Source organism: Salvelinus alpinus, chromosome 25, assembly GCF_045679555.1.
Source record: "Salvelinus alpinus chromosome 25, SLU_Salpinus.1, whole genome shotgun sequence".
NCBI lineage: Eukaryota > Metazoa > Chordata > Actinopteri > Salmoniformes > Salmonidae > Salvelinus > Salvelinus alpinus.
The window spans coordinates 17,548,458-17,557,229 of NC_092110.1; the positions used below are offsets into that span (position 1 = coordinate 17,548,458).

General features: G+C 42.7%; 1 protein-coding gene across 1 annotated transcript; it reads right to left on the reverse strand.

Moving 5' to 3' along the window:
• Nucleotides 1-802: 802 nt before the first annotated feature.
• Nucleotides 803-6,383, reverse strand: snapc1b (small nuclear RNA activating complex, polypeptide 1b). The gene is made up of 10 exons (XM_071365902.1): nucleotides 6,052-6,383; nucleotides 5,704-5,863; nucleotides 5,340-5,480; nucleotides 5,023-5,130; nucleotides 4,670-4,825; nucleotides 4,504-4,560; nucleotides 4,235-4,297; nucleotides 3,706-3,823; nucleotides 3,528-3,593; nucleotides 803-1,583 (listed from the first exon to the last, which is right to left on the reverse strand). Exons 1-10 carry the CDS (start codon nucleotides 6,180-6,182, stop codon nucleotides 1,543-1,545), a joined length of 1,041 nt encoding a protein of 346 aa, XP_071222003.1. The 5' UTR covers nucleotides 6,183-6,383; the 3' UTR covers nucleotides 803-1,542.
• Between the last annotated feature and the right edge of the window lie 2,389 nt (nucleotides 6,384-8,772).

An 8,772-nucleotide genomic window follows, 5' to 3' on the forward strand; every position in this document is an offset into this window, starting at 1 on the left:
AAATGACTCGAAACAATTCGACATAATTGAAAAACGATAGGCTACTACTTACCGCGACTGGGAGTGACAATAGTAATGATCGAATTCCTTATTTAAGTGTACAAAACCCACAGTTACTGGCTGATACTTATGGTGTGTCCTGCCTGTCCTCTTCTCCCGCCTCTGCACCTCCAATGCCAGACTAGTTCTCCATCCTCAGTTAGCAATTTACTGCCAGACTAGTATGTTACAGCACCCTACAACCCAGTTAACTCCATTTGATGGAAATATTAGCATAATTGCAAATTGTAGTCTAAAACGTTATTTCCAATTCATCTGAAATAAATATTGGAATTGAAAAAAATAAGCATGTAGTGAGTGTGTGTGTGTGTGGTAGGCTGCCCTAAGGTTGGTAGCACATTGGTTATCCAGGTCAGGCATTGTGGTGGTGACACGCATCAGCATGTAATGCAGAGATTGATAAAACAACTGAGTGTAAATCTGATTTGGGGATTAGATTAGTGGTTCGTATTCTCATTGTGACATAATATAGTACTAAAAAACACACACACACATCCGCTTGACAGAGTCACCCATGTGTAGAAGTCAATCATGCATGTGCAAACACACTAACAGAGAGGAGAGCAGTCCATACTGACCTCAGAGGTCATACTGCCAGTGCCATCCAGCTAAATTCCCTGGATGCCCATTCAATCAAACACACACAGAAACATATACACAAACGCAACGTAAGATGGTGGGCAAGAGAATAAAGACCGGAATGCAGGAACAAGAACAGCATAAAAAGGAGAAACCACAAACATTCTGTAAACATACATTTTTAGAAAAAAGTGACGTCATATAAACAGAGACCTCAGAACTCATACTGCTTGTACCTAGCCTTGTTACTGTTTCTTATTGTGTTACTATTTCCTTATTTCAAATATTTGTCTTACTTTTTAACTGCAATGTTGGGAATGGGCTTGTAAGTAAGCATTTCACTGTAAAGTCCACACCTGTTGTATTCGGCACGTAAACAATACTTTTTGATAGAGACTTACATATCTGTGACAACATTATGTTCTCTGAACTCATAACTCCATAACAGTAATAACATTTGATGTTCCAACAACAGTATCAAAAACATCATAGGCATTTGAAAAGGGAACTTGGTTTTCGATGTAATTGAACTGTTTCTCAATATTTTCAAGCATCAAGTAGTGAATAAAATTGTCAATGACAGAAACAAATTATCCATATCATTGACTGATACCAGCACAATACAATTCTTAAATGTTTTCCTGCGACATGAACAAAATCTTTGTATGTCTTCGAAGCCTTCATAAATGAAGGGTAACACCTAGAGAGACTAACTTCCTTATGTGCCAGACTTTAAAAGCATTGCATTTTGAGTGATTAACAACACCTATGGTGAAACCAGATGTATGCTGGATAAAATCAATTGTACCAAAGATGATGATTGTGGTTGTACACAGGGATTGATGTCTGACTCACTCTCTAAACCAAACCAACTCTTCGGTAACTTTTTCCTCTTCTGTGACGTCACCATTTGAATTTCCTTTTCTTTTTCTTTTTCGTTGTTTCTAAAATGGGACAAGCAGAGAACAAAATTCATAGCATTACACTTCTATTCCTGGGGCAGCAGTAATCGGGCATTGGGCCAGTAATCGGGAATTGCTGGATCGAATACCTGAGCTGACAAGGTAAAAATCTGTCATCCTGCCCCTAAACATGGCAGTTAACCCACTGTTCCCCGGTAGGCCGTCATTGTAAACAAGAATTTGTTCTTAACTGACTTGCCTAGTTAAATAAAGGTTACATTTAAATAATAAATAAAATATTCCAAACTTCATAGTGATGGGGGGAAAAAATAGATAGTGAAGATAATAGTGAAGACATCAAAACTATTAAATAACACATATGGAATCATGAAAAAAAAAAGAGTTAAACAAATCAAAATAGATTTTATATTTGAGATTCTTCAAATAGCCACCCTTTGCCTTGATGAAAGCTTTGCACTCTTGGAATTCTTTCAATTAACAGGTGTGCCTTCTTAAAAGTTAATTTGTGGAATTTCTTTCCTTCTTAATGTGTTTGAGCCAACCAGTTGTGCTGTAACAAGGTAGGGGTGGTATACAGAAGATAACCCTATTTGGTAAAAGACCAAGTCTATATTATGGCAAGAACAGCTCAAATAAGCAAAGAGAAATGACAGTCCATTATTACTTTAAGACATGAAGGTCAGTCAATATGGAACATTTCAAGAACTTTGAAAGTTTTTTCAAGTGCAGTCGCAAAAGCCATCAAGCGCTATGATGAAACTGGCTCTCATGAGGACCACTACAGGAATGGAAGCCCGAGAGTTACCTCTGCTGCAGAGGATAAGTTCATTAGAGTTACAAACCTCAGAAATGGCAGCCCAAATAAATGCTTCACACAGTTCAAGTAGCAGACATCTCAACATCAACTGTTCACAGGAGACTGTGTGAATCAGGCCTTCATGGTCAAATTGCTGCAAAGAAACCACTACTAATGGACACCAATAGGAAGAGACTTGCTTGGGCCAAGAAACACAACCAATGGACATTAGACTGGTGGAAATTTGTCCATTGGTCTGGAGTCCAAATTGGAGATTTTTGGTTCCAACTGCCATGTCTTTGTGAGACGCGGTGTGGGTGAACGGATAATCTCCACATGTGTGGTTCCCATCGTAAAGCATGAGGAGGTGTTATAGTGTGGGGGTGCTTTGCTAGTGACCCTGTCTGTGATTGATTTAGAATTCAAGGCACACTTAACCAGCATGGCTACCATAGCATTCTGCAGCGATACGCCATCCCATCTGGTTTGGGCTTAGTGGGACTATCATTTATTTTTCAACAGGACAATGACCCAACACAACTCCAGGCTGTGTAAGGGCTATTTGACCAAGAAGGAGTGCTGCATCAGATGACCTGGCCTCCACAATCACCCAACCTCAAACAAATTGAGATGCTTTGGGATGAGTCTGACCACAGAGTGAAGGAAAAGCAGCCAACAAGTGCTCAGCATATGTGGGAACTTCTTCAAGACTGTTGGAAAAGCATTCCAAGTGAAGCTGATTGAGAGAATGCCAAGAGTGTGCAAAGCTGTCATCAATGCAAAGGGTAGTTACTTTGAAGAATCTCAAATATATTTTGATTTGTTGAACACTTTTTTGGTTACTACATTATTCCATATGTGTTATTTCACAGTTTTGATGTCTTCACTGTTATTCTACAATGTAGAAAATAATAAAAAATAAAGAAAAGCCCTTGAATGAGTAGGTGTTCTAAAACTTTTGAGCGGTAGTGTAAGTATCATGATAATATTGTATAGTGAGGTCCGTGGCAATTCCCAGCCCTAATCATTCATATCAAATACATTACAGCATAATTGTATTATCCAATCAAATTCATCTCTAGAACTACCACTATCTGATTCAAAACTGTCTGAGCAGATACTTGAGTGTACCACATCCATTCACCCCGTGTGTCAAAGCCCTTACATACCTTGAGCTTCAAGTTGACTCATGCACCACAGGCTGGTGGTTTTCAGAGCTTCTTCCCTTGCAGTGCCTGTTGGACATACAGATTGTTAGTTGGACACACAGACTGTCAGTTGATCAGGACCATTTTAAGGTGATGTGAGGAACAGGCCTTACTGGCAGGCAGGTACATAGGGACTTGCCTTGGGTCAGATGACTGGTCCTTTGTTTGAGTGACTTGAGTCTCTTATGGTGTGAGGTCTCTTTAGCAAGCACTACCTCATCCCTCTCAACCTGCCGGTGTCGCCGGGCCTTGGAGGCCTATGGGGAGAAACGTAACCACCATTCCAGTCATTACAGAGATTATAATTAACCGGAACCAATTAACTTGTGATGATACAAAAACTGGGTCCCACTTTATTTGAAGTGCATCTTATGGAGGCTTCATAAAGCATTCATATAGGCTTCATAAGCACTACATAAATGGGTCACTAATAATCTATAACCATATATGCTCTATAAAGGATTAATAAATGTGAACAAATAAAATGGATGGTTATGCCACATTATGAATCTTTATAGAGCATGATATACGGTTATAGATGATTTGTGAAGTATTTATGTAGTGCTTATGAAGCCTATATGAAACCTTTATGAAGCTTTCATAAGATGCACTTCAAATGAAGCGGGATCAAAAACGGTATGTTGGTACATAGGAAAAACTTTACAAACCTCAACTATCTGACCATATGATTTAGACTTGATGGATGCAATAAGCTGAGCTCGCTGGGAACTCTGGGAAGAGAATAAAAGAGAAAACATGTTGACCACAGTGCCACCCTCTGGCCAAAGTCATTACTGCAAGACAAGTGTATTGAGGGCAGTGGAGAAAATCTGTGGACACGACACACAAATAATAATCAGTCTTAATTCAACATAGGGGTGAATTTGGAACAAAGAAATCTTCTGATAGTTGTTTATTTTGGTATATTAAAACTCACCTCTTGCTTATTTGAAGTTCCCTCGGCGCTATCTCCATCTACTCTATCTTCCGAACCCTAAACATAATTTAACATAAAGCACACAATCTTAGTATAACGGTAGGGGTATCACACACTTTCTTTCTCTCTCTCTCACACAAACACACACGATGAGCAGATCTCTAACCTGAGCCTTCTGCCAGTTGTAGAATCCCACGACAGTATTGTGTAGCCGTGGCACCAAGTCCTTGTCGATCAGATTGATGGATGGGTCTGACTGGCCTGGCTTGGCTGAAATTGATGCCTTCACCTGCTCATAGTGCTCATGTACGTTCGCCAGCTCCTGTGTTCATCCATAGAATACACACATACACCACAACATCAGAGCCTGTAATACACACAGTAACATGTAGGCCCTAATACAGCAGTGACACTAGTAGTGCCTCTTAAACTACACGTACCCCGGTTTATAATCTCTGACCATTCCAACCAGCTGCTTGTGTGCGTGTGTAGGAATACATGGTCATTCTACTAGCTCACCTCAAGCATATCCATGCTGACCAGCTCCTGTGGCCGGGCCGCTCGCTCAAGGAAATCCTCACACACGGTTCTTGAGTTCTTGTTGCTCTTCTTCACATTGAAAATCAGCTGCACAAGGAGAAAGATGTCATGTAGATGGATTCAAATAAAACAACAACAAATGTTCCTCACAGCCTTCTTATAAAACAATGATGTTGAGGCTATAGCACAAATGTTCAAGCATTTGTTAGTATTTTTAACACATCTAACCCTTTACTCATGTGCAATCATTCAACTAGGGATGATTCTGTATTAACTCTACAGACTGGAGATCTTACTGGCGTGGGCATGACAGTGAAGTAGAAGGCTTTTTGTGAGATGAGCTGTCTGATGATGTAGACCACATCAAAGTGCTGGGCACTAACTGCATCCTGCTGGAACTTCCTCACTTCCTCCCAGTCCTTCAGGGCTAGCCTTATCTGTAGACAAGAGAAAAATAACAGCTTATGTTAAAAAGCATGCATTATATGTGAATAATGAATAAACACAAATGCAAGTGTATACAGATAATAATTGAATGTGTTTGTGTATGAATATGTTGTCCAAGACTGACTTTAGAAATTGTATCTCAAACATTGAATGGTAGTTCTGCTATATAGTGGGTGGTGAAATCTGTATTTCAGTGAAACCAGAGTATCTAACCTTTTCCTTTGGTGTGGACAGTTGGCAGTGGTATAGCCCATAGAGCAGGTACAAGGCCCCAACTCTAATCTGAAAGGTGTATGGTGGCAGAAAGTATGTGTACGCTGTAGCCAGGACTTCACGGCTGAACAGCCTCTTTAGATTGTTTTCAATTTTTCCACTGTAAAAGACATAAGACCGACGCAAATATGAAACCATTTACATGACAACGTTACACTCATCGCAACACTCAGTATTGGAACACGTGATGCTAATGAAATTCACTGAGAAGTTGAGACAGACGATAGACTATATTTTACAGGTGGAAGAGCAGTAGATTTTAGTCTAACAAAAAAAAGAGACTCTTACTAGAAAATACTTTGGAACTTCATCTCTTTCCATATCGTCAAAAATAGATCGTATCGCACCGATTCTGTCTGCTGAAATCTACTCAGCAACAGCTCACAGTCTGCTTTAAGTCGGTCTTTGCAGTAATCCATTATCAACAACTTTTCCGCAATGGGTTTGCTGCTTGGTTAAATAAAGCAAGAAAAATTGTCCCAACACATTGCAATTAACCAGCTAGTTCGACTCATCAACGACCACAAGCGCATTCCTGATGACGTCATGTGTTTTGCTACAGGGCGGGTGTCAGGACAAAATTGTTTGAGCGCAACCACTAAGCCGTATGAGCACAACGCATTGGAAGATATACTACATGACCAAAAGTATGTGGACACCTGCTAGTTGAACATCTAATTCCAAAATCATGGGCATTCATATGGAATTGGTCCCCCCTTTGCTGCTATAACAGCCTCCACTCTTCTCGGGAAGGCTTTCCACGAGATGTTGTTACATTGCTGCAGGGACTTGCTTCCATTCAGCCACAAGAGCATTAGTGAGGTCGGCACTGATGTTAGGCAATTAGGCCTGGTGTTCGATGGAGTTGAGGTCAGGGCTCTGTGCAGGCCAGTCCAGTTCTTCCACACCAATCTCGACAAACCATTTCTGTATGGACCTCGCTTTGTGCACGGTGGCATTGTCATGCTGAAACAATAAAGGGCCTTCCACAAACTGTTGCCATGAAGTTGCAAGCACAGAACCATCTAGAATATCATTGTATGCTGTAGCGTTAAGATTTCCCTTCACTGGAACTAAGGGGCCTAGCCCAAACCATGAAAAACAGCCCCAGACCATTATTCCTCCAACTTTACAGTTGGCACTATGCATTCGGGCAGGTAGCCTTCTCCTGGCATCTGCCAAACCCAGATTCATCCATCGAACTGCCAGATGGTGAAGCGTAATTCATCACTACAGAGAATGCCTTTCCACTGCTCCAGAGTCCAATGGTGGCAAACTTTACACCACTCCAGCCGGCTTGGCATTGCGCATGGTGATCTTAGGCTTGTGTGTGGCTGCTCAGCCATGGAAACCCATTTCATGAAGCACCCGACAAACAGTTATTGTGCTGACGTTGCTTCCAGAGGCAGTTTGGAACTCTGTAGTGAATGCTGCAACCAAGGACAGATGATTTTTCCACTTCACAATAACAGCACTTACAGTTGACCGGGGGAGCTCTAGTGTGTGAAATAGGACAAATGTAAGCACCTAATAAACAATTAACAGTTTTGTTAGGCCCAGTATAATACACTGCTCAAAAAAATAAAGGGAACACTTAAACAACACAATGTAACTCCGGGTCAATCACACTTCTGTGAAATCAAACTGTCCACTTAGGAAGCAACACTGATTGACAATAAATTTCACATGCTGTTGTGCAAATGGAATAGACAACAGGTGGAAATTATAGGCAATTAGCAAGACACCCCCAATAAAGGAGTGGTTCTGCAGGTGGTGACCACAGACCACTTCTCAGTTCCTATGCTTCCTGGCTGATGTTTTGGTCACTTTTGAATGCTGGCGGTGCTTTCACTCTAGTGGTAGCATGAGACGGAGTCTACAACCCACACAAGTGGCTCAAGTAGTGCAGCTCATCCAGGATGGCACATCAATGCGAGCTGTGGCAAGAAGGTTTGCTGTGTCTGTCAGCGTAGTGTCCAGAGCATGGAGCCGCTACCAGGAGACAGGCCAGTACATCAGGAGACGTGGAGGAGGCCGTAGGAGGGCAACAACCCAGCAGCAGGACCGCTACCTCCGCCTTTCGAGCAGAAGGAGCACTGCCAGAGCCCTGCAAAATGACCTCCAGCAGGCCACAAATGTGCATGTGTCTGCTCAAACGGTCAGAAACAGACTCCATGAGGGTGGTATGAGGGCCCGACGTCCACAGGTGGGGGTTGTGCTTACAGCCCAACACCGTGCAGGACGTATTGGCATTTGCCAGAGAACACCAAGATTGGCAAATTCGTCACTGGCGCCCTGTGCTCTTCACAGATGAAAGCAGGTTCACACTGAGCACGTGACAGACGTGACAGTCTGGAGACGCCGTGGAGAATGTTCTGCTGCCTGCAACATCCTCCAGCATGACCGGTTTGGTGGTGGGTCAGTCATGGTGTGGGGTGGCATTTCTTTGGGGGGCCGCACAGCCCTCCATGTGCTCGCCAGAGGTAGCCTGACTGCCATTAGGTACCGAGATGAGATCCTCAGACCCCTTGTGAGATCATATGCTGGTGCGGTTGGCCCTGGGTTCCTCCTAATGCAAGACAATGCTAGACCTCATGTGGCTGGAGTGTGTCAGCAGTTCCTGCAAGAGGAAGGCATTGATGCTATGCACTGGCCCGCCCGTTCCCCAGACCTGAATCCAATTGAGCACATCTGGGACATCATGTCTCGCTCCATCCACCAACGCCACGTTGCACCACAGACTGTCCAGGAGTTGGCGGATGCTTTAGTCCAGGTCTGGGAGGAGATGCCTCAGGAGAACATCCGCCACCTCATCAGGAGCATGCCCAGGCGTTGTAGGGAGGTCATACAGGCACGTGGAGGCCTCACACACTACTGAGCCTCATTTTGACTTGTTTTAAGGACATTACATCAAAGTTGGATCAGCCTGTAGCGTGGTTTTCCACTTTAATTTTGAGTGTGACTCCAAATCCAGACCTCCATGGGTTGATAAATTTGATTTCCATTGAT

Bases quoted from the DNA above. Each gene is read 5' to 3' on its own strand.
- snapc1b (XM_071365902.1), bottom strand. From the start codon at position 6,182: ATGGATTACTGCAAAGACCGACTTAAAGCAGACTGTGAGCTGTTGCTG. The intron at 5,481-5,703 runs GTTAGATACTCT...TCTTGTCTACAG, and splicing joins TGTCCACACCAAAGGAAAAG to ATAAGGCTAGCCCTGAAGGA. The intron at 4,826-5,022 runs GTGAGCTAGTAG...GGATGAACACAG, and splicing joins TCAGCATGGATATGCTTGAG to GAGCTGGCGAACGTACATGA.